Raw genomic sequence first — 26,512 nt, forward strand, 5'->3', positions numbered from 1 at the left:
GGTCCAAGTCAATTTCGAGTTTTTCACATATTCTGAAAGAGCTATTCTTCTTCTAAATTATTCCTAAGTTTGGGATTATACAATGAATGGGAAAGTGTGTTTTCAGCAGTTTTTCTAAAACCTTTTTTTTTTTTTAGAGGAGTGCAATAAGCCCCTTTTTTCTTTTCCTGAAAATCCTTTGCACACTCTTCACTTTCAACTCTAATAACTTTTGAAAAGATAATGCTACTGCTTTCAAAGTTGGCATTAATTATGGCCAGAATGTGTTAATTAAGCATGCTCAATTTCAGCTGAATCTGATAATACATTTATTGTTGTTGCCATGATGGTTTACATCCTGCTTTTTTGTCCTATTCACTGCACAGCTAGCAAGGTAAAGATTAAGCACTTGAATAGACCCTGTACTTCAGAGCCTCTTTTCTCAATTCACACTTTTCCAGAGTGTGTGGTATTTTTTTTTTTTAATTCAATATCTAGATAGGTTAGGAGAGTTCATTTGAATTGAGTTATACATCATTCTAAAGCTTAAAGTCTGCTCTTTCAGAATTTGTATTTAACTTAAGATCCACGTCTGGCGATTTTTTGTTGATTTGTGGTGCAGGGTCACATTTAAGAACCATGTCAAGTTGGGGCTAGTTAGCACAAATGGTAAAATCCAAGAGTGTAATTGTTAATATGGTTTTACATGGAAAGGACAGCATGGACCCTGTGATGATAAAGATAAATGACGAACTGTCGTGGAAGAAATGGAGCCTCAAACCTTGCGGTGGAAATGCAGAGACAACAGGAAATGAACCACACCATTTTTTGAGGGTTTTGTGATGCATGGTACACTTTAAATACAGTACACATAGCTTTGAGTTTGTAGGGTTGAGTATCATTTTTGTTGTGAAGACTCCTTGCTTTTATCTCTTATGATTTATATATCAGGAGTCAATCAATATGATCACTTATTCACTCATGTGTAACAACAACGTCTGTGACATTCACATTTCTGTCAGATTTTACAATTGTTCGTTTTGCCTGTACAGGTCTTGCAGGTGTACATCTTGTATTCCCACACGAAAAGTCATTAAATACCAGGGCCCCGTTCCATAAAAAGTTGATATAATAACAACTCTTGCAGGAATGACAATTGTCATGGGAACGACAAGAATGCAGCTTCCTGATTGGCTGCTGCTACGGGAAATTGTCATTCCAGCAAGAGTTGGCATCCTAACATCTTTTATGAAACGGGCCTCAGTGTATCAAATACACTGCTGACACATTGCAAAAATGATACCATGTAGTAGCAAAAGGAGAGTTGTAGTGATTCTACAACTCCCCCCCCCCCCCCATGCAACTTTGTTACCAAGCACTCCCTACTTTGAAAAAAAAGATATCAAAAGCTGTTGTTTTTTTTAAGACATATGTCACTTTATATAGTCCTAATTCTACAGATGTCAATATTTCTTCAATGTTTGGACCTCATTGTTGCAAAGGTTTTTCAGTGGGCAGGCAAACTCAGAATTACTAAGACAACCATACCTTGGTCACTTGACTGCTGCTACAATGTACTTCAGCACAATATGGCAAGGGAAACATAGCAACAACAGCAGACACATACTATCATTTGGACGACATGCATACACCCACAGTGAAGGGATATTTCATTCTCTGAGGGCTTCAATCACTGGACAGGTAAGGTCAAAGGAATGTATGGTAAAACCACTGATCTCTATAGGAAGTATCTGGATATCACATTGGCCAATCACTTTGAAGCCACCAGGCCGCCATCTTACCATGCGCATCGCCCATACACTTGTTGGCGGAGCTCACAACATCATGTGATCTTTGCGACAGTCTCTGCTGGGAAATGCTTTCAAGTACCCATAGAGTGTGTGCCTGGTACGATGGTGGGGCAGCGGCTTCACTTGTTTGTACATCATGAATGTGACGATGAGACATCCAGATACTTTCTTTAAGAGATCAGTGGGTAAAACGAATGGACAAACTGAGCCTTTTGTAGCAAAGAACGAAAGAGGCGATGAAACGCTGTGCTTCGACCAGGCATGCATGTTCTCTGCACACGTGTGACAGACACTGTCGTACCAGGATTACCCTTGCCAGGATTACCTACAATGGAAAGTACTAAGTATCAAAGGCACCAGCCGCATGGTGAAACTTTGATTCCTTATCAAGTCAAAATATTCTTTCCAGACTGTGCAAGCGATGTGAAAAAGTAACCACCCCGACCAAATGCCACCCATGTCCAAGCAACAGAAGTTGTGATAAAGTGTAAGGGTTGCAAGTTTTGTCAAGTCATTTGAGCTGTGCTTGTCAATCTTTCCAGAAAGCCAATCATTTAGCCTTTATCAATGACAACTGCTTCTGCAAAACTGATTTTGCCTTAAAGAAATATCCACATATCTTCTGCACCTTCTACACTGTACGCAAGCCAACATTCAGAGGACCCGTCAACCATTCTTAAGCTGGTTTCATTTGTTTTTATTTTACGAAAGTTGATTTGGACACACTACTGAACAGGTTTCAATGTGGAAAAAAGAAGGTACGAAATAACCTCATAAACTGCATATTTGCATGACAAAGGTTGCCATGGAGACAAAAGATCCCCTAAAATGCTCGTCCATGACATTGTGGAAAAAAGCACCGCCTTTGAGACGCGAACTTTTTGAAAGGCTACAGTGCAATACGCTACCGTGTGACATAGCTGCCAATGATATCTTACTATTGGAGAGATAATGGTGAGTCTAGGGCATACACTACCTACTACTTAGCATTACCACTGGACGATCCAACAAAATACATACGGCAGGCAGCCAGTGATAGAAATACCATTTGTGATCTGGGTACTTGTGCTTACTTACAAACATTGCTCTGTGAGTCTTTAAACAGTGCCACAGCACACGCGTGTGCTCACAATACAATTAAGGATTACAGATGCAAGCCAGAAGCGAGCGTGAACCCCCACGAGGGGTGCGGCAAAAGGAGTTTTCCCACGTCAAAAAGCAACGACACCATCCGCCACATTGCCATGGAACCTTTTCCGCCGACACCCCCCACCGAGTGAGAGCGTGCTCACCGCGACATGAAGTGGTTGAGCATGGTGCGAATCTTGGCAAACGTCGGCCGTTTGTGGGCGTTGATTTCCCAGCAGTCTTTCATGACTTTGTACATGTAGTCCGGGCACCCTTCCGGGGACTCCATCCTGTAGCCTTTTTCTACGTAAGCCACCACTTCAGACAAGGGCTGGGTGTTAAATCAAGGAAAGGATGAAAAAGATGGGGGGGGGGGAAATAATTTGGGGGAAACAAGAAAGATACCAAACTAACTAATCTACGAATCTACATGTATGAACAGTCCATAATACAAAATTTCAAACGAGGCAAACGTTCAGGTGTGAGTTTCTGTGCAAATGTTTAGATACTATTTCAATGAATTGGAAGCCCAGTAGCACAGAGCATCTTATCTATAATGGGATGTAAACTTTTTGTTCATTGCATGAATGAAGAATCATTCATTATTTGTTTTATACAACACCTCAGATATAAACAAGCATGGTCCAAGCCAAGGCCTGAATAAAATTGCAACCCTCCCCAAGGGGGTACCAGCTTGGTAAAATTGGTTCAGTTATTGCCTGTGTTATGGATTTCCCTGTGTGCATTATCATGATTATTGAATGGGAGCAACATGACGGCAACACGACCATCAAATTGGTTTTTGGGCATACCATGCAGTACTCTACAGATTTCTGCCACAATATCAAAGAGCTTTTCCAACATTATGTCAACAAATAATCATACTAAATGTAAACTAGGAACATACATAATTCATACTGACAGATCAGGAATGAGTTTAAGTCATACAATTCTTGAGGAGACTAGAAGTTAGAAAAGTCAGATTATGTTTGGTTCTTTGTTTGCTGCAGTTTGTTTGTTTGTTTGTTTGTTTGTTTGTTTGTTTGTTTGTTTTAGGGAGAAAGGCTTGCCCTTCATACATGTAGTTTCAGAGCTTTTCAAATATCCTTACCACTCTTGGATATGGCACTCTGCCAAAGGAATACAGCTCCCATAGAAGGATTCCGTAGCTCCACACGTCAGACATGGAAGAAAACTCCTAATCACAAACACAATAGAAGGGGAAACACGATTACAAAATTGCAATAGAATACAAAATTATGATGTCAAAAAGAAGAACTCATTCCTAGAGCATTATTACTACCCTCATAAGTTGCAAGTGTTTCAGAAAACATGGTGTCTGTTTAGACACCTGTTTTCTTGATATGTATTATATTGTATTGTATTTGAAATGTTATGATGTTATTTGAAATACTATGATGTATTACGTGTACAGATGAATATATGTCTGATGTAGAATAATAAATATCCCAGTGGGGAAAAAAAAGAAAGAAAAAAATTATTACTACCCCTTACCAATCCTGTTGCCTTTGAGCTTGTAAAGGGTCCTCATTTTGATTCGTTACATTTTTGCATGTTTGTGCATTTGCATTCTCTCTTGCAAATTTGTGTTGCTTTCCCCCCCCCCCCCCCCCCCCCCCAATAAACGGAACAGTTTTTGAATTGCTTGCTCAATCCACAGGTAGTTCAATGAGTCAGTCTGTAGTGGATGCTTTATCCTGAAATTCACTGGGTCGAAATGGAATACACCAGGAGCTCTGTTCATAAGTTCTGTGAATGAAAACAACGGAACTAACAATTATAGAAAGCATTTATCCTGTGTGTACGTGGGTGTGTGTATGAGTGCACGCACACACACAAAAAAAATTCTCTTCACAAAATGCTGAAAGAGCCAATATGCCTACCCAAGATAATTGTGCCCATTCATAAGTAGTTTTTCCTGTGTTTTCAATCAGTGTGATAACGTTGCTGCTATGATGCACGGAATAATTTTCCTGGTATCGCATAGCAATTTGCTATGCATTTTTGTACGACTGCTTTACAAAATGTAATTTGTGTAGCAATTTCATTACACAGAATTGTACACCATTGTGTTCAAAATGTATATCCATGGACAAATATTGCTATTCAATTTCGAGAAGGGAAATTATTCCCTGTGATGCAAATGCTTATTGATTGGGAACATTCTAGAGTCTGAAATATACTTGAGACCTTCTAGAATCTCACTAGAAATGTCACTATGGCGACTAGTATGCCTCGGCTATTTCACACTGATCTCCCAGTCTTGTCAATGTGAGAGGACAGTTTCACATTACTGGCAAAAATCATTATCTGGCGATAATACACCTATTTTCATGATGTTCTGAGCCCTTTTCAAAATATGGGCAAAAATAGTGAAATTGCAGCATTTCCCTTGACCTTTGACCCCATAGCCCACATCTTTTCCTACAGAATCACTGTGCAGTAATGCATTTAAAGACCACTCTCTATGATGTGGATACATTTAGTCCTTTCTGAGGCATGGAGAAAATAGTGTATTTTCAGCATTAAATAGTTTAACTTCAGCATTTTAACCTGAACTTTGACCCTCGACCTTTTACCCCATGACTCAAAAAATTGCAAAGAGGAGCACTGTCAGGCAATGAATGTATAAATTGTATATGTACTAAGTTTCACAGAGATAACTTGAGGTATTTCGAGATATGGACGAGAAAAGTGGAATCTTAGCATTTTCAGGAGAGCTTTGACCCCATGGAATAAAACTTTCCCTAGAGAATCTTTAACTGGTTATACATAAAATGTATGCAGTAAGTTTCATGAAAATACTTTTACGCATTGTGCAGATACGTGTATGGGAGAAATAATGAAATTTATAAAAATTTGACCTTCACTTAATAGACTTTGACTATAAGCGTATGCGACTACAAGTTGATAGGCACAGCTTCGTCCACTCATACGTACATACATATGCCAAGTTTCATTTGGATACCCCAAACGGTTCTTAAATTACAAAGTCCACATAAAACACAAAAGCATAATCCCCTGGCGACACTTCCTGGCGGAGGGATAAAAATATCTTATAATAACCTACTGTTAAAGGAATAGAGCCTGAAATTCATTTAAATTTATTGTCCTACATTCCCCTTCACATTTCTACCAGAATTTGAGCAAAATTCTGGCAGGCATTTTGATTGCGCCAACAAGACACGCCCACCTTCTTGCGCAGTGCCTCGGGCGAGGTCCACTTGATGGGAAACTTGCCCCCTTCCTGGTTGAGGGTGGCCTCCTGGGACAGGCCAAAGTCGGACACCTTGGCCACGTCCTGCTCCGACACCAGGATGTTGCGGGCCGCGAGGTCCCGATGTACAAACTTCTGCTCCTCCAGATAGGCCATGCCATTGCACACATCACTGGCAGAGAATGTGGAAACAGATGAAATGATTATTACCTCCGCCAGGGAAGGAAGGATGAGGTATAGTGATCACCGGGGTTGGTTTGTCTGTTTTCAAAATAACTCAAAAAGTTGTGGACGGATTTGAATGAAACTTGCAGGAAAAGTCAATAATGACACAAGGAACAGATGATTCCATTTCAATAGTGACCCAGGAATTTTTATGGATTTTTGAAGGATTTTTGCTCTTTTGGCATATAAGGGCAATGAACTTGGGAGTTCTAGCTGCGTGTACTGGAGGTTTACATACGCGCACTACGTGTGTGCTCTGCGCAGGCAAGGCACAGCACAGCTGGAGTCGGATGACGTAACAAAAGGCTTCTATATTGGGAAATTTTATCCGTGTATGGGTGGTTCCAATTGATGGTTTGGCAGAGTTCTGCGCTCTCCAAGTGCTTTTCTAGATGTGTAAATTCATGTGATTTATCAGAAATATCACAACACTGAATCATGCAAAATGTGCATATAAACATACATACTTATATATGGCATATTTATCATCACCTGGCAAAGCACCATAATAAAGTATATTATACAATAAGTGCATGCAATATCAGGCACTAATTGTAATAGTAAACAAACCTCTCCATCTACATGCATTTCCGTAGGTGTTGGCCCTACTACTAGTGCTACTACCAATTTGTCCCCCATGCCAAAATCAACAGTATGGGGCACAGCCGTACCCTACACAATCATGTGATGCAGTCTAACCAATCACAATGCATATTATACTTGACCTATCTCCTATATCCATACACACATGTGCACACACTAGTATATAAGAAAATGAAATCAAATGTTCTAGCACTTTGATACGCAGATACGTATATATTAATATGTATTGAATTTCTTGAAAAATAGACAACAAATATTATTGTACGTGTTCCTTTCATGTTTAGGTGTGCTTTTATAACCATCCAGTACATTTATTTTTCTTTCAATTAGTTCCTTTTGTTCACACACACTGAAGGTACTTGTACGTGTACATTTCTGTTTTGAAGACAAAGAGAGAATACAAAAAAAAAAAAATCTAAGGCTTCATCTAACCCATTTTCTATTTCTTAAAGTCAGTCATAAAAGCAATAGACCAGTTCGTAATTCCACTTTGCGCATGAGAAGAAAAAGGTCATTTGTACCAACAGGCATTTTGGTTTATTAATTCACTGAGATAAGCATCTGTGATATGATGAATCTTTCATGTGATCCTTATCTAAATAGTGCTTACCAGCACATCAACCTGGCAGCAAGACTGGTATTTGGCAATATCAAAAGGAAAAGGTAACCGTTGTTATTGCATTCAATACGAAACAAGGAATTCGATGCCTGCTAAAGTGTCAACTGACGGACTATTCTGGTCACCTGGTCTAAACACAAGTTCATACTTTGTTTGAACACGAATTCCATTTATTGTTATGTCGGGCAGCTTATGCATTGTACACCGCTTTGAAAACAAGTGAAGTGCCTAACCAGCTGAGAAAAAAGAAAGGTCATTTGTACCAAGGTGTACATGAGCTAATTACGAACTGGCTTATTTGCCCTCATAATTCTGTACGTGGGTGCAATTAATGACAACTGACATTAAATTACTGTAATATGGATTGAAGTAGCTACAGTAAGTGTTATATATCATCCCCCATCCCCAGGAAAAAAAAAGAGAGAAAAGCGTACATTCCCAAAAATCAATTTTGTAATTCAAACTCTGCCAAGCAACAACTAAAGAATATGGAACCTTCCATGTTTACCCATCAATGAAAGAAACGACCTCAGGCACTTGACACAGATTTTACTACACAAACTAAATCCACACTTCACAAATATACTTTGTTAAATCAAAGTGCATTCAAGCTAAGAAAAAAAGAAATTATGTGGTCAAAAATTCCAAGGATATACATACAGCGTTTGTATACTTCAATCTAATTTTACCACCACTCTCTAGGAGGTGCAAATCAACCATATAAAGACCTAAGATTGTCCGGTCTTTTTTCATTGATATCTCACCTGGCGAATTTGAGTAGATGTCTTGGTGTTATTACATTGCGACCTCTCGATCTTAAGTAGTCAACCAGATTACCCTGAAAGAGAAAATACCAGTTGATCTTTAATAGATAACTATCCACAACTGACACCTTCCTTTCGTCATTAGCAGACAAAGAGAGAAGGAAACAAGAAATGCTCCATAGCGTGCCACACATAATTTGTCAGGCACTGCTATGTTCAAGTACCTTGTAAACATTGTTCTTGTACATTGTATTGTACAAAAATTAACAATTTCCTCATTTCTGTGGGATCACTTTCTGAATGTTATAGCTATCAAAGGAAATCAAAACCAAACGAGCAATGTGGATTGAGTGAAAGCAGCAACATTAGAAGAACACATCAGTGAAAGTTTGAGGAGAATCAGACAACTGATGCAAAAGTTATCAATTTTTAAAGTTTTGGTGCTGTAATGACTTGATAAGGAGACTACTAAAATTCATGATGTCATGTGTGGACAACAATGTAATGAAAATATAAAGAGAATTCCACAAAAATTCATTTTTCATGAAATTAACACATTCCATCAACTTGATACTGGAATGATAAGGGTAGTAATTATTCCCCTGCTTTCTAAAAGCAGTTAGTCTGTGCTCTTTCATTACGCTGGAAAAGTGAAAGCATATTGAATTTTCTTTATATTTTCTTTATATTGTTGTCCAAACATACCGGTATGTCACAAACTTAAGTAGTCTCCTTATCTAGTGGTTCCAACACCAACACTTTAAAAATTCATAAAATTTGCATCGATTGTCCGATTTTCCTCAAACTTTCACTGATGTGCTGTACTAATGTTGCTGCTCTCACTCAATCCACATTTTTCTTTGGGTTTTGGTTTCCTTTAAGATATCAAAGTCAAGAATTCAGGGACTCTGCAAAAGCTTACATGCTGGATGCTGTTAAGTACACATTTCTTCTTATTACCATGGGTGACTACAAGGCGTATCATCACGAGTCTCATGCCTTCACTTGCTTTCAATACATAGTTCAGTTTTGAAGAAATACTGTGTAAAGTTGCCATTTACTGTTACTGCTGTCGTTTTTCTATTCTCTTCTACTGGGCTGTAATGATTTCCATTTTCATATTAAAGGAAAACATCAGCATGCATGTATGCTGCCAATGTCTTTATTCCCAGCTATAAAGTGATTACACGCCTTGGCACAAGCACATGCCCACAAGAGTTGATGAAAAACAGACTTAGATTGGCATCATATTTCACACTTGAGTGTGGTGCCTCTTATTTGCATCTAATAGTTCCGTCAATGAATATGTTTTACTTCCTTCTACCATTAATCTTAGGTACAAGTGAAAGGATATGGTCAAATAAACGAGTGCACTTACCAAAAAGCACAAATGAGTTTTGAAACCAAAGGTGTTATACAATGATTGAGGAAATGTTATAAGAAGTAAGTTAAATGAGTTTTGCTTTGAAAGTACATTTGTACAATATTTGTTACAGTCTAGCTTTCGTTCTGTGCCTTTACTTCATATCCACTCACCTTTGACATAAATTCCAGCACAATATACAGAGGATTTCCCAAAACAACACCTAAGAGTTGAACCAAGTTTGGATGTTTTAATGTCCTGAAAGAAAAAGCAAATGAATAAGATATAAATTATGTGAAATTACTTCAAATTACGTAGTTAGGGAAATGATATAAAAGTGATAGGGTCATGTCGGGCACTGAAGAAACTATATGTTATATATGATAACCAAGTGCAATGCATAGTAAGGATTCTAATTTTTGCAATCACAATCACGTAAACATAGTGACAATCACAATTTCAATCACAATTACGATCATAATCATAATTACAACTAAGAATAGCAATCATGGTCACATTCAAAATTGCAATCCTTATCACTTAATCAGAATAAAAATCACAATCACACATCACAATCACAAACAAAATCGAAATCACAATCAAAGTTACAATCACAATCACAATAAGAATCACTATCGCAATCATGACCACAACAGCAATTACAATCACGATCAGGATAACGACCACGAGCATGACCGCGACTGCAACCGCAATCATAACCTTAACCACAACCTCAACTACAACCAAAACCACAACCACGACCACAACCACGACTGCAACCGCAACCACAACCACAACCACAACCACAACCACAACCACAACCACAACCACAACCACAACCACAACCACAACCACAACCACAACCACAACCACAACCACAACCACAACCACAACCACAACCACAACCACAACCACAATCACAACCACAACCACAACCACAACCACAATCACAATCACAATCACAATCACAATCACAATCACAATCATGATCACTTGTCTATCACAATCAGAATCACAAGTGCAATCACAACCACCCCATGTTTCCAGTCAAAACATCTGCCTAAGGTGGCAATTTGCAAAGGTAGAATCAGCATTTTAAAACATTGATCCAAAATGCCATTCGCAGGGTATTGCTTAAGCTCAATTTTTGCACACTCAAGAAAGAGCCGATACATACTAACATGCACTGTGCATTGTTGAAGTACTTTTAACCCCTATTGTAGCAAGCTGTTCAACATACGCGATTTTGTGTTTATACTTCCCCACTGAACATGATTAGAGAGAATCGGCGATCGTAAATGCACCTTTTTGTTCATCTTGAATCAGCGTCTTGAAACAGCGTTTATAGCACAGTGAGTCGGAACATACCCATGTTTTGCACTACTGTAAAAGTGGATATTTTCGCGTGACTAATTTTTCGCGCTCGGCCGGATAAGAAGAGTTTCGCATGTTATTAATTCCGCAAAATCAAGAAGTCAACTACTGGAACATACGGCACACAAAAATATTCGCATGCTTTTATTTTCGCGTTGGTTTCTCGTTGCGCGAAATGCGCAAAAATTTTAACACCGCGAAAATTTTCACTTTTACAGTCATCATGATTCACGATGCTGATTACGGCCAAAAAAGTTTCACATAAAAAACACAGCCCAAGAGATTCTTGCCCCCTGGGTACTCACGTCATGACCGATGCCTCTGCTAGGAATGCCTGTGCTGCTGTACTGTTGTCCTTCACCTGCTTGATGGCTACTTTCTTGCCTTGGTATGTCCCCTCCAATACATCTGTGTTTCAAAATATATACTTATAGATACAACTATATACTTTTTTCCCCAACTCATGAATACATCTCTTGTGAGAGGCTGTTAGGTGCAATTATATGTACATATACTTGCAAAGAAAGGCGAATACTCCCATACTGTATACGCCATATATTTTGCGAGTCTAAATTTTCACAAAACAGGAATTCCCCACGATTTCACGAGTGATAAATTCGAGATCATGGAGTCCTGTACTGAACGGAGAAATGTACACTTGTACCTAACATTCACATCGGGATCAGAGTCAACATTTTAGTGTGTCTTTAATTTCGCGAATAGCACCCGACTCACGAAATTCGCAAAAATAAAAACCTCGCGAAATATTCGGCGTATACAGTATGCTTTCATGTCAACTTTTTTTTTTAAATAATTGTAGATAACAATCAAAAGCAAAAGGGGAGAACCTCAAGCTGTAGTGAGAACAGAGAGAAGATATCCCCATTAATGTCTTCTACTCAAACACAAATGAATTAAGCAAAAAAATCTTTGCAGACTGCTGACAGGATCTCTTTGCCATCCTCATTTCAGTCCTGATTCTGGGAAAATTAGCAAACTTAGCTGAGAACCTGCGACAGTCCATATGCAGCAGAATATACTTCACATTACACACATGTATTACTGCACATTACAATATATCAATGAATTATCAGACATTGTAACCCCTTGAGTATATACAACCATGTCCCATACAGTATAATTTGCTATATAATTTCATATATACCTCTGTTTTATTTTTGATGATGCAGTGGCATCCCCAATGCTTACAGGCACTTACCTCCAAAGTTTCCAGCACCAATGCAGCCTCCAATGATAATGTCTCTTTTGTTTATGGCCCAGCCACCTAATGCAGAGAAATGATGAAAAAATGAAGGACAGAAAAACACATAAATGAGCAATTTGTGGGCTTGCTTTAAAACCATTACAGTTTTGGTGGTCTTTAACATGAACTGATACTCACTATGACAAAATTGGAAGACACCATTCATAAAATAATCATAATACAATGTACCAGCAAATATTGCATAAAATAAATGAGTGTATGGATTCTTGTAGAAACATCAGTAGCTCAGGATCATTCAGATTTTATTAAAGTACATTAAATTTGTCATATTTCAGGAGAAAATCCATTAAGTAATTTCCTGTAGATTTTCTCCTAAAACATGTCAAATTTAGGAGCGTATTTTCTCAAATGTACCCTTGACACTGGACACAGGCAATATTCCAAAAAAAGTGGATCTTATGCAGTGCACATTGATGATATGCACATGCACTTGATTCTAATATTTTACACTATCCACAAAGAAGCTTTTAAAAAGAGATCACTTGGTATTAAAGGGGACAAAAAGGGGAATATGTTAGAGAGGAGCACATTTAAAACATGTGTATTTGGTGACAATGCCCGAAACAAAGGACATCAGTTTACAATGGTTATTATCGCACTGAATAATGGAATCATCCATTCATACATGCATTCATTCATTCATTCATTCATTCATTCATTCATTCATTCATTCATTCATTCATTCATTCATTCATTCATTCATTCATTCATTCATTCATTCATTCATTCATTCATTCATTCATTCATTCATTCATTCATTCATTCATTCATTCATTCATTCATTCACATAAGGATTCACTGAGCCTTTTACCTTTTTCCATACATTTTGAACAAAAAGGACATTCTCTGTTGCCAAAAGTTCAATAGCACTCAGGATGTTGATTTGACATTCTATATTTGTCTTTTTTTAAGTTGACTAACAAATTACTTTCATTGTTTCTCTACCCAAGGCTTTAAATTTGCACATCCATTTCCTCTTTTCACCTTCTCTTTTTCTCTCTTTTCTCCGTCCCCTTTAGTTTTTCTTCAACCACACAAATGTATAGTGCTTGAGATGGACATGCCAGTGAGAGAGTTATGAGCATCCTAATTGTGCTGACCAACAATAATACTAACAATAACACTCAAACAAAGCTCAACTTCATCAGTTTCAAATTTCAGTTGTTTTACTGCCCCGCCCCCTTAGTTTTGATTTCTCCTCAAGACTGGCAGTCGTTTACATGTGTAAGACAAAGCATCACATGTAACGAAGGAAGAAATTTGACACAAGGAAATGCACGGATGGTGTTCTTAAGATGGAATGGAACTCAGTCAGGCTCACAACAGAAAGTAAATTTCCACTGCAGGAATAAAATCTCGCGTAGTTCTCATCACAGTCAAACATGTATTCATATGCAATACTAAGAAGTTTCCATTAGTGTTTATACAGTAGTTGTAGGGGAAGATGGTTTTGTTTTGTTTTTTTTCATTTGCTCCTTTCTCGCTTAGTTGAACAGCAGCAAGAAGCTCATCATTAGAGAGTGTCAATTTATGTGTATGCCTTGACATGGAGTAATGACAGTAATAGTAATGATGATTAAAGTAGAAAAATAACATATGACAGTAATAATGATGCTAACGATAATAATGATAATGACAATAATATCAACAGCAATATAAATTATCACTATCACTATCACCAGTGTCATCATTATCATTATCATTATTCTCATTATCATTCTCATTATTGTCAGGAATGCTACTAATGTTGTGAAATGCACCATTGTAACACTGCTACAATTTCCCTCCTAAAATGTTTTCCATCTCCAAATCTTTTCTTTTAAAATGTGAACAAGCCTCCACTACAATTTCTACATCTGAGCAAGTCTATTCACAAAGACTTTATAGACTTGTCATAGTCAAATCAGACCCCCCCCCCCAGCTTGTCCCTCCCTCTAGGGTGGGGCTCTACATGTACCCACTACCAATTTTCCTGTAGAATTTGGATACATCAGTGGCGTCGCGGCATGGACGGAACAGACTCACTCTGTATGAATGCCTCCGAGTCCACGGAGAGGTTGAGTTGTCCGCCCTTCTTTGGTAAGGCCTTGATCAGTCGCACGCAGAGTCCGTCCGCCTTGGCTTGGTAGTGCTGGGGAAGCAGTGTGCACGAGGAATTGACAAAGGGACGGGTTAATTTTTCGTTTTTGAAGGAGAACTCTGGATGACTTTCATACTTTTGCATTTGAACATCTATAAATTGGTTATACTGGGTACAGAGAAGAATTTATAATGATTGGGATAAGGGATAAGAATATTTTCATAATTCATAACAAATCACAGTGAACAAGGATGATGTCATATTTCTAAAAACAAAACAAAACAAAGTAGTCCAAATAAAAGGTGACTCCCACATTTTACTATGACCTCTTTGTTTTTGGATATCTTGACCATTTCAAAACTAATTTTCATCACACAAACATTGAATTCCCATTAAAACTGGATGCTCTTTACTATTTCATATAAGTGGTTTATAATCATCTTGCAAAAAGTTAAAATCTGAATCCCCATCTCAACCAAAAGTATACCATCCCTTCAAAAGGCGATATCTTGAGTACCCTCTTACAGTATACAAATAGTGAATGGTCACGAGTGGTATGGTACAAGATTTCGCACGAGGTGAAAGACAAAGGCGCTCTATTCAATGAGGTGAATAGTGCGCCTCAGCTTTCACCGAGTGTGAAATCTTGTTCCATTGCATGAGTAAAGACAATACACTATTTGTTTTATACAACACCTCAAATGTCAACAGATGTGGTCCATATAGATTCTTAAATTTAGCACAGAAATGGCAACCATTTTCCGAGAAAGACGAATGAGTAGCTGCACAGTCACAGTCACCGTGTACATATCGGTAAAAGTTGTTTACAAAAATGAGTGACTAAAAGTACGTGCTTGTAATTGTTGAGTGCTTGCGGCAAATGTTTATTACGTGACATCAGAACCATGTAATGGAACAAAAACTTAGAGTCAATCGTGAGTTTAACACGGGAGTCAATGGAAATTGGTGATGTCAGCTATGCGCTATCCATTTTTGCGCACACAAAATTGCATGGCCGACAGCCACAGCGTATGACGGAACTTTTAACTGAATGTCACATGATGGGCAATCGACCAATCGGATAGGTACATCAATTTTAGGTGTTGTATGATATGATGTAGATATTTATTTCAGATCCCCCCCCCATATGAACAAAGGATGTCAAGAGAATTGTAGGGCAGAGACTAGGTATTTGGTTTTAGTGATGGGGTGAGATTTGTACCACATCACCTGTGCAATGGTCCCTTGACTGAAAGGCCCATACATCTTGCCCATTCTGATGAGACAATGGCCAATAAGAATTAATTACAGGCATTTCATACCCGAAATCTCATTCCATCGGGAACAATTCTCAACAAAGTTATCATCACCATCGCTCTCTAATATCAGAGATTCACGAATACAGACAAGGGTTACTCCAGGTTATAAAAAAAAAGAGAAGAAAAAGAAAAAGAAGGAAAGTAGTGATGTGGAATTAGGAAGCAATGCGGTGATAATCTAGGAGCCCCTCACCTCGACAAGTTTGGTTGGATTCTCAAAGTACTCCTCACTGTCGATGGTCAGCTTGTTCTTCTGGTAGATGACCCGGTAGTGCTCGATCTTGCCCTGGTAGGACACACACAGCGTGTAGTCCCCGGGATAGTTGGTGCTCTCGCGGACCAGAAACAGCCCGTCCTCGCGCGGTCTCAAGAGGTCCTCTGCTTGCTCACGGGTGATCTTGCCATGGAACCACCTTGGTGAGATAGTCAGCAAGAGCAGTGTCAGAAACCAAAGACATTTGTACTTCAGTACACAGATTCGCATGCATAGCTTTGCGCTATGACAAATGTTACAGAGGGCTTGGCATGGAGTGTCACTGGGGCAAAGAGAGGGTTGGAGCTGGGTCAGTCTGTGATTTACAAATCTTGAAATAAAGCACTTTTATAATACGAATGGCAACACTCAACTCATTGGTCGATCTTGACATAGCATAATCAAGTGCATGTGAAGAGTTAGAATCACAATAATTAAAAAATGGCAATGTAGAAGAAAACATAATGTTTTCTTGGCAAACCTCAATTCTACCTTTCGCATAAATTCCTGATTTCTCATTAGCCAAATAGATATTATACCAATTGCAAATCTGAAGGACACCACATTAGTATGCCTTGGCTTTAGCCACAGCCCATGTGGCACAGAGTTTCAACTTCCCGATGCTCTTTAGATGGCCTAGTGAACCCCGTCCCCTCAAGACTTCTGTAGAGGGCATGTTATTTCCTAGCAGTACTCACGGCATCGTCTGCAGCTTCACTCCTTCCCGCTTCCTGACGTAGTTAGCTGGTATCATGCCCTCCATTCCCCTTTCATTCTTTGCCTTGTACCAATTTGGATCCTGATCGGGCAATGTTGGGGGGGGGGGTGGGAGAGGGAGGAGAGAGAGAAGAAAGAAAGAACATTTGTATGTGTGCAAATCTGGGCTTAAAGTAGACATAAATAAAACGACAGGTGCAATTTTCCTGAACAACAATGAAAAATCACCATAAGGGAAGGATTTGACAAAATTGTGAACCCTTTCACATCCTAAAAATACTTGTCTGTAGAGTAGCATAATATATTATATTCTATCAAAGACCAGTAGCATGAGGAAACATGGGTGGTCCAACTGAATTAATCTTTTTTCGCTGCCCACTGGAGTACATTAAACAACCACAAATAGCACCTGTCAGTGAATATGAGCATCAAAGCGTACGCTCACATTAGTAATCATGGTCTACACTGTACTTTAGTCAAGATTCTTTGGTGGTGCCTTTACTTACTCGTATAGCAATAAGCGATAAAGCTGTGCACAATTTGTTACGGGAATCTCGAATATATCCGACCCAGGCCAGCCTTTCTATTCCATGGTATTGCCACGTTGTTTGGTCTTTAAGGTGGCTTGTTACCAACAGAGAGGGGAGAGAAAGGTACGGTACCTGCGCAGTCAACGCTCTTTGACAGACAACCAAGTATCATCACGTTGTGATGTATATGGCCCCACTGAATGACATTTAAATCCATGCTAAAATGACAGCCACCACAACCTGTCCTATTCAATACATACACAAGCATACACACACACTTTAATACACACAACACAAAATACACAAATGAAATCTGTGTTTCCTATTGGACCCTACATAGAATTTGGACATTTGTATCAATAACAATACAGCTCATATGAGATAATAGACAAGGCATACAACTGACAATTGTGGATCCTTTTTTTTTTTTCCTCAGGAAAACTGCATCAAACTTGTACAAACAAAGAAGTGTTCCTCTGTCATAACCACACACAAATAGACAAAAGAAATCAGAAATAAGAGGTGAAAGCACGACAGATCAAACTAACAAAAAAAGAAAAGAAATAGCGCCATTCAGTAGCATTTGATGGTGTACAAGTGTACTTTTTTTTTTTTTTTTACTGATGCACACTACAGGAATTCTTTGCAGGTACGCTTTGCCACAATACAAGACTCTACAGTACTCTTTCATCTGATCTGCCTGATGTACACTACCAGAATAGGGAGCACACATGCACACAAGACATACACACACATACTTAACCTCCACCCCCCCCCCCCCCCAATATCTGAGGTGATCCTGTTGCCATGGCAACGGAGGTCAAGGAGGCTGAATTGGAAGCTCCAGTGCAAGCACCACCTTTTCCACTGCCTCTCTAACTGTACTGCACAAAGTATAGAAGTCTCTGAAGCACACTGCACTGCTCAAAGGAAGAGCAGAAAAGCAAGCTATAAACAGCAAGCTTTCTGGATTCGTCTTCAGGCACCTATGTCATTGTCCCTTACATAAAAGTTGTCTCACGAAATAAATTGTATCCAGGTCATCAAAGCTACACTCAATTCTAACGTTCATTTTGACTATATTAAAGAAACTTGACAAACGGCATGATAAAAGTTTCAAGAAAATGTGATGTCAATAATGCCAGGAAAGTCATGAAATCTTATTTGATACATAATTTTGTGAAGTAATTTTGGGTACAGCTGCATTATGTAAATTTGATTGTTTTCTATCATCACTTCACTCATATTTCCTGTTGCCCTGTGTGCAAATCTTCACTCAATTTCCTGATTGAATGGAAACCAAGCAGAAAAAAACAACACAACGCAAACACTATATCCTTTTATACTGAAGTATTCTGGAGTTGTAATAATTGTAAGAATGATGATTTACATAGAAGAGGGGATTGTAATTATCAAATCATCAACCAAGAAGATGATTTCTGTGACATCTTTGGTGTGCAAACCAGTGAGAAAATTGCAAAACAATGATATCAGCTTCAAATGAGGCTGCAACCAATGGTACTGTTTGGGAGAAAAGTGTAATTTCAACATCATTTTGATACCAGAACTCCTATACCTTTGTACCATTGTTTGTCTAATTCAGATGTTTATCAGAGTCAACCTAGACTTGGGTTGGAGTTTTCTTTGAAGGGATTACCAGTATCGTAAGTATACTTGACAGGCATGATGTTGCATGTGTCGTTGTAGTTTGTTATAGCAGAATCTAGATATTCTTTAACTTTAATCTTTATTATTTCTACAATATAGCAAGTCACTACACACACAAGCATTTCTCAAGTCACTGCTTAGATACAGAAACATTTCAGAATTTGACCTAGATATTTGACCCTTGATTGGGGTGGTAATAATTGCAATGCTTCGCACAGAAATCACCCTGAGCACACACTGTAAAACCACAAATTTTTGCATACATGAAATGTTCATGAATTTTGTGAGGAGCCAATCTTTGAGGAAATAAAATGCACACAAAAGTTTTTTATAGGTCTACACAATGCATTGATTGCCAATGGCAATTAGGGAAAGTTTCAAGCCCTGGAAAAAAGGCCACCAGCTCCAATTCGTGAAAATTTCATACCGTGAATATTTCTGGTTTTACAGTAACTGCAGCCAGCATACAGTACCTTGGTGGCCTTAATGATGGTAATGACCTCTCCTTTCCTGAACGAGAGATCATCCGCCGTGGCCCCTCTGAAGTCAAACCGGGCCATGCACTCGGTCCCTGGCAACCACGACATGCCCCCTGCATTGGACTGTGACAGAAAGAAGAATGAGCATGTTTTATAAAAACCACTCTTTAAAGGAGCTACACATACAACTGTATATAATGCAAATTAAATGCATGTTGACTTGATTTACGATACCCTAAACATCACTTTACTTTATGTGGCCAAATGACAAATACTGTGTACATGCTATCATACTTACACATGATAATTTTTCTAGTATTTATCTTCAGACTACTTGGGTACACCTGGATAAGCAACAAAACAAAAACAAAGACAAAAACAAAACTTCCAAATCAAGATTCTGCCAGTGACATATCGTCTATCAATCATTGCTTTAAAAACACTAGCATCATTAACAAAAGATATCAGAATGCACCTTTCCCTAGACTGAACATAACATGTTTCCATTTAAAATATTAGGATTAGCAATACATGTGGCAATCTTGGTTTGGAAGGGTTTTTGTGGGTGTATCCAAGTAATCTGGAAAAAAAATAGAAATATTGCTGCAAAGTATTGTATGGCACATACAAACTCTCTCTATATATCTTTTGGCCACGTAACTGATGATCAGAGTACAAAGTCAACATGCATCACTATACATTGCTTATTTCCTTTAAAATGAATTAAATGTTTATCTTGGAAATCATACATACCAAGAGATGAGCTGCAAAATTGTCTTTACATGTCATACACTGTATATTATACTCCCATAGTACTGCATTATAGACTATCTGTCTACTGTCAAGTTATTCCTTTGAAAAGCACAAACTGTACACACAGTCATCTCATGGCTAGCCCTAGTTTGTCTGAAAGGCTTGCTGACTTAAAATTAGACAAGAATTACTTCGACGTTTGGGTCTGCAGTTAAACAAACACCATGCAGTATTCTGATGACCATAATGGCAGATTCAAGTACTGGAATGCAATATCATGCTGGCTGATCTCCATTGATTACAACCTTGCGCTGCACATGCAGAAGACATCACTTGAATTTCCTTCTGCTGTACACTGAATACCAATGTATCATCCTATTGCCATAAGTTGCCATGAACAGTTTCTGAAGATTTGATATCTTGCAGGATCACAACACAGGGATTGGATGTACAGCTGTAATGATACAATATCATTACTTTCAAATGTATGGTTGTCACATCTTGCAATGATGCTTAAGTGTAGTGTATACACTATAGATACGTTCCGCTGTGTTTTTATCTGAGCAATTTTTAGAGTTGGCTGATATTCATTAAATCAAGGACATGAACATTCACTGCCTCCTGTAAATACAATGCCATGTACATGCACATCACATGGTGGGGATTTGATATAACTCTTCTCTTGAAAGGGGATAATACTCAACAAATTTTATATTTCCTTGTTTCAGACAGGAATTTCTCATTATTTTTTTTTATTTTTTTTTACAAGCCTCAATTCACAAAATGCATGGCATAAAGCGCAATGTACAGAGGACTGCTAGCCTCATGTAATCATCTCTGTTTCAGATCTGCATTAGAATATCATCAATCTGATAATTTCACTTTTACGGTGTGGATCTTACTGGGAAAATCTGTTCAATACGTTGAGTCTATTTGGGAACATGAAAATAACCTCAATGCCAGACTCAAACTGCAGGACTATTATTGCTTTGATATCTTTTTTTTTCTTTTCTTTTCTTTTTTCCTTCTTCTTCTTTTTCTTCTTCTTCTTCTTCCTCTTCTTCTTCTTCTTTCGACTTTACATTGCCTTTGCTTTACTGCGAAGAGAGTCAAATCTAGGAAAATTGACAAAGGAATAAAAAAATACAAATAATCAGCTAGCCCAGATCCATTCTAAATAGTTTCCATAGCATTGTCAATTGTCTGACATCCGACCTCTTCTCTGAACACACAAAACTAGGATTCCCCATTTCCTGTTCAGCTGCCATGCCGATATTGTGGCAAACTCCTAGCAAATCCTGCATATATTCAAAATAACAAGGGGCATTTCTAACCCTCTCCCTATGCATACTGCAGGTTATCATAACCCATCTCTTTCTTTTTTTTTTTTAAAGCAAACACAAAACAAAATAAAAACAAAGAAGAAATCATTGCAATTTAAAGGTCACAAGTTCTTTTCTCTGACTACCAGCCTTTAACCTCATCCATTCATGCATTTTTGGACAAACAGCATGTGAGGTTGCACTGAAGGTAATGATACCTACAATGTAGGTTCTAAGGAGATACCGTATCAGTTTACTTTCTTCTGTGTTGGTTTACTTTACTTCTTATTCAGGGAGATACACTCACTGGAGAAGTCTTGTTCTGGATGACTGAAATTACAGCCAGTGCAGTATCAACACACACAAGTGCCCATCCAAGCACACATACACCTGTATAGTGTGTACTAGTGCATCTATTGGACTGGTGATAAAATGACAAAAAGCTTGGCAAAAAGCATGGCGACGACCATACACTTGAACATCATCAAGTTACACATGCTACCACCATACAAATGGTTTCTTGAAACCCTATGCTCAGAAAATTTCAAAGGATCAATGGTCTCAGAACCCTATCTAAAGAATCAGCAATTTTTCATGTATGTGGTTCCTTTACAGGGACCATTCTGAAATGGAGAAAATATGCACTGTTCTGAAAATTTGCAAAAATCACAGTGATGTCTATGTATATATTTTTTTGTAAAAAAGTTCACCACAACATATTACACTTTAATCCAATCCTCCATCATTTTGCCACAGATCAGTTTTTGTCAAAAGTAGCTTGTGAAGAAACATAACATGTAGGTCCTATATTTTGCTAGCAACTTTGTTTCTCAATGTTTCCCATTTCTCTTTTTATCAACAACTGCATACTGTATAACGAGGAATGTTCGCGTGCATTTTAAGTTCGCGAATTTTGCGAGCGCTAAGATTCGCGAAATTAAAATGCACGCGAAATATCTTGTCTACACTACATGCATTGAATGCCAGTAGCAATTCGCGAAAATTTCATGCCACGAAAAAGGCCGTCGGCTCCAATTCGCGAAAATTTCGTGCCGCGAAGATATCATGTTTTACAGTATGTGTATTTCTGCAGTCATATTCACACTTTGATATTCTTGGTTTATTAACACGATGTCACTCATATGGTACAATGGAATTTATCACGAGTTTACACTAATCTATACTCTGAGGCAGAGGCTTTTGGGAACTAAGAATTTTTGACAAAATGAGATACCTGTATTGAATTTGAAATTACAAACATATAAGTGTATGGTGTTTTATCTCCATCTGCCTGCATATCAGCAGTGCATATACTATTTTGAGCATCTTTTTTAAAAGATTTTCAACCATGTGTGCTATGATACGAAACAAGTCCAAGAGGTGGGCATACTGTGCATCTTCCTTACCAACCATTCGCAAATTTCTACCAAATGGCATGCGTACGTTTCAGCACTTCTATATATAGTACAATGTATATAACTGGGTTACAGTTTAAATAATATTTTAAAGGGGGAAATGATTACAGTTTCCAGAATTTTCCCCAGAGCTGATCACTGGCAGTATGTTATAGGGTTGTACCAGGAAACATTCCAGCTGAGACATGCGAGGTGTATGCCAGTTAAAGGGATGGTATACAGTACTGTAGCTTTGGTCGAGATAGGGATTCAAATTTAAACTTTTTTGGAGATAATTGGAAAACACTTTTAAAATGTTGTATATATATAAAATATCAAAGAACATAAAATTCTAAGAGATATTCAAAGTTTATTTGTTGAAAATTGGTTTTGAAATGGATAAGATATCCAGACACACAAAAAAAGTCTCAATAAAAGGTGAGACTCGCCTTTTATTAGGACCACTTAATGGTTTTTCTAAGTTGTTTTGGATATCTGAGTCATTTCAAAAGTAATTTTCATTGATCAAATAAACCTTTAAATTCCTCGTAGAATTGTATGCTCTCTAATATTTCATATCGATGGCTTCTAATCATCTTGCAAAAAAGTTAAAACCTGAATCCCCATCTCAACCAAAACTATATCATCCCTTTAATGTTTTCTAACATCGGTGAACTGGTAGCTGCATTTCATGATGTACAGAATAGTCTTGAGCTATTTGTATTTTGTATTCATCTAAAAGCCAAACCAAATATTCTGCATTACACCCACAAGGAGCCATATGGTTTGTTGACTGAGACAGCAAGTTCATCCTCCCTCAGGATTTACAATACTGGTATAAAATGTAATCCATTTTTTTTTTTATCTAGCCAGATGGTCTCCGCTTTGTGCCACGCAAGCATGTCAGAACAATCCAACCCTAGATACCACAGTACACAAAGCATTAATGAAACTCGCGCCTTTACATGTTAGTGTCACTGGCTTACATCCACGCATCAGAGCTACGAGGAAATGCAGATACACAGTGTTACTCATATCCTGTGCACAGTTAAAGTACAGAAGATCATATGGTCCCAGGTACAAGTACTAGGCATGAGCATGCAACAAAATAGCAGCCATTATGTACATAAAATATGTGATGCTGATTAAGAAGCTATCACTTTCAGATTTTGCAAAGCTGAATTCCTTCACATGTACTCTACCCCAAAAGGTGTCTGGTGCCAATATTTCCGCAAACTGTAGACGATTTATACTATGTAGCTGTATGCAATAAGAGCAGTTTCCTTGTATATCAACACAATTCATGGTAGAAAATTTCAAATTTCTTTCAGTGATCTCGTTACAAATACAACTGCATGCCCATTTCCTTATACAGTGTACGCAAGATTCCTCAAAAAAGGCTTGTGACTTGTTTGCCCTTCATACACTCATCTCAAGCTTGAATAATTCAGTTTCTGTTGGTGGTTCCCCTAAAAAAGATAAGTAACATTTCTGTAAATTACATTCTTAACGACACATTCTTTGATGATGAGAAAAACAATATGCATTGCTAATGGAAGATACATTAGAAATTAAGGAATGAATGAATGAAATCATTGAAAAGTGTTCTATCATTGTGGATATATGTCAGTACTATTTATAGATCTATGTTTGGAACCACTTCCTTATAGGAAATTGAAACATACACGTGTAGGCATAACACGCAAACGTTTTGGCAATCAATTGACAGATTGCCCTTCATTGACGTAAATACATTATGTACATTGTAAACACTGATTATGTAGTGTTTGAGTAATAGCCACGATAAAAAAAAATTATGGGCATTTACATACTCAGGCGATATTCACATTGATCAATGACCTCCTGATTGCTAGTCAGGCGTCATATCCACTAGACTATCAAGCTTGCACCCAATAGCTAGTGAAGGTTGTTGTCCCTCATACACCATAGCAGTAGGTACTGCATAATTATTCAATCTAAATTTAAAACTACAGTGTAGAAATGTCACTATGGCGACTGATGCCTCCGCCATCATGCATGATTCTCCCAATAGGTGTATAGTACAATGTCTTCACAATGTGTGATGACAGTTTCACATAACTGGCAAAATATTGAAATGACAGGTTTGTCAGAAATATCTTGAATGTTCACTTTCCATGAACTGGGTTTGCTATAATTGTCTAAGAGTGCAGGGTACACATATTTGGGGAATTGAGAATTTTTACGTGACTTCTGAATGACCCTTTTATAAGTTTATGCACTGAAGAAAGAGTGTAATTACAGTACAAAATAGAATTTTTTTTTTTTTTTTTGCATTTAAACCTGGCCTTTGACCCTTAACCTTTGACCTTCTGGCTGGAAATTCCCAGAGAATCTCCATTAGGTAATACATGTAATATTAAGTTTTAAAACTAATAATGCAAGCATTGCATCGATATACTAGTATATGAGGGAAATAGCAAAATTTTGAGGAGTTGACCTTGACCTTTGACCCCTGACTATTGACCCATGACCCCTAAATTCCCTAGATAATCCCTGCCAGTCAGTACTTGCGTATGTACCAAGTTCCATGAAGAGACACTGAACCATTTGCGAGAAAAGTGATATTGCAACATTTTCACCTAACCTTTGACCTTTTGACCCTTGACCTTATGACATGAAACTCTCTCTGAAGAATCTTTATGCAGTAGTACATGTCTACACCAAGTTTCAAGAAAATACCTTTAGGCATTGCATAGATATGGGGGAAATAGCAACATTTTCAGCATTTGACCTTGACCTTTTGACCTTTGACCTCTTACCAATGTCACTAAAATCTACTCAACTAATTGCCCCATCATACAACATCCTTGGACCAAGTCTGGCGAAAGCTGCTTCATCCAGTTTTGAGTTATCACGTAAACAGATAGATTTTAGGATTTGACCTTGATCTTTGAACTTTGACCTCTGTCCGATTTCATTAAAAAACTAATCAAGTAATTGTCTCATAATACATCATCCTCAGACAAAGTTTGGTGAAATTTGCTTGATCCAGTCTTGAGTTATCGCGTAAACGGCTACAATTTTATGATTTGACCTGGACCTTTGACCTTTGACCTTTAGCCGATTTCACCCAAAATCTAATCAAGTAATTGCCCTATTATACTTTATACTTGAACCAAGTCTGGTAAAATTACTCAAGTTATCGCGTAAACGAATGCGGACGGACGTACGGACGGACAACCCGAAAACATAATGCCTCCGGCACCACTTCGTGGCGGAGGCATAAAAAAAACTCAGCGCATTCAAAGAATCATTGAATAGAACTTTTCACGCACATATATGTAGTCTGTTAGAGATTGAGAGTTATGCTATAGAGGCACTCTTTAGCAATGTTTCCACTTGAAAATAATGGTTGCATGGTCCTGCATACAGTCTGAGTCCCTGATAAATTGTGTTTAAATGCATACAATGTACATATTGTAAAGATGAAGCTATTGAAAAATTGGCATTATTTATAATTATAGACAAATGCTACTGCTGTATGTTGCTTCAAAAAATGTGAAATCTTCTTTTAAAATGGGATTTACCATTATCCCATAATAGTGTCAGAATAATCATTTAGGGCA

At 38.0% G+C, this 26,512-nt stretch overlaps 1 protein-coding gene across 1 annotated transcript in view; it reads right to left on the minus strand.

Moving 5' to 3' along the window:
- Positions 1-6,063: 6,063 nt before the first annotated feature.
- Positions 6,064-26,512, minus strand: part of LOC139737854 (tyrosine-protein kinase CSK-like) — a 45,411-nt gene continuing 24,962 nt past the window's right edge. The window contains exons 3-11 of the mRNA XM_071648524.1: positions 19,430-19,558; positions 16,740-16,840; positions 15,982-16,201; positions 14,415-14,520; positions 12,324-12,389; positions 11,410-11,512; positions 9,904-9,988; positions 8,368-8,441; positions 6,064-6,328 (exon numbers count right to left, since the gene is read on the minus strand). Coding sequence (XP_071504625.1) covers positions 6,064-6,328; positions 8,368-8,441; positions 9,904-9,988; positions 11,410-11,512; positions 12,324-12,389; positions 14,415-14,520; positions 15,982-16,201; positions 16,740-16,840; positions 19,430-19,558 — 1,149 coding nt within the window. The remainder of the gene's footprint in view (positions 6,329-8,367; positions 8,442-9,903; positions 9,989-11,409; positions 11,513-12,323; positions 12,390-14,414; positions 14,521-15,981; positions 16,202-16,739; positions 16,841-19,429; positions 19,559-26,512) is intronic.

Source organism: Diadema antillarum, unplaced genomic scaffold (genome assembly GCF_040938485.1).
Source record: "Diadema antillarum isolate AM-2024a unplaced genomic scaffold, OU_Dant_1.0 seq00000710_RagTag, whole genome shotgun sequence".
In the NCBI taxonomy this organism is placed as follows: domain Eukaryota; kingdom Metazoa; phylum Echinodermata; class Echinoidea; order Diadematoida; family Diadematidae; genus Diadema; species Diadema antillarum.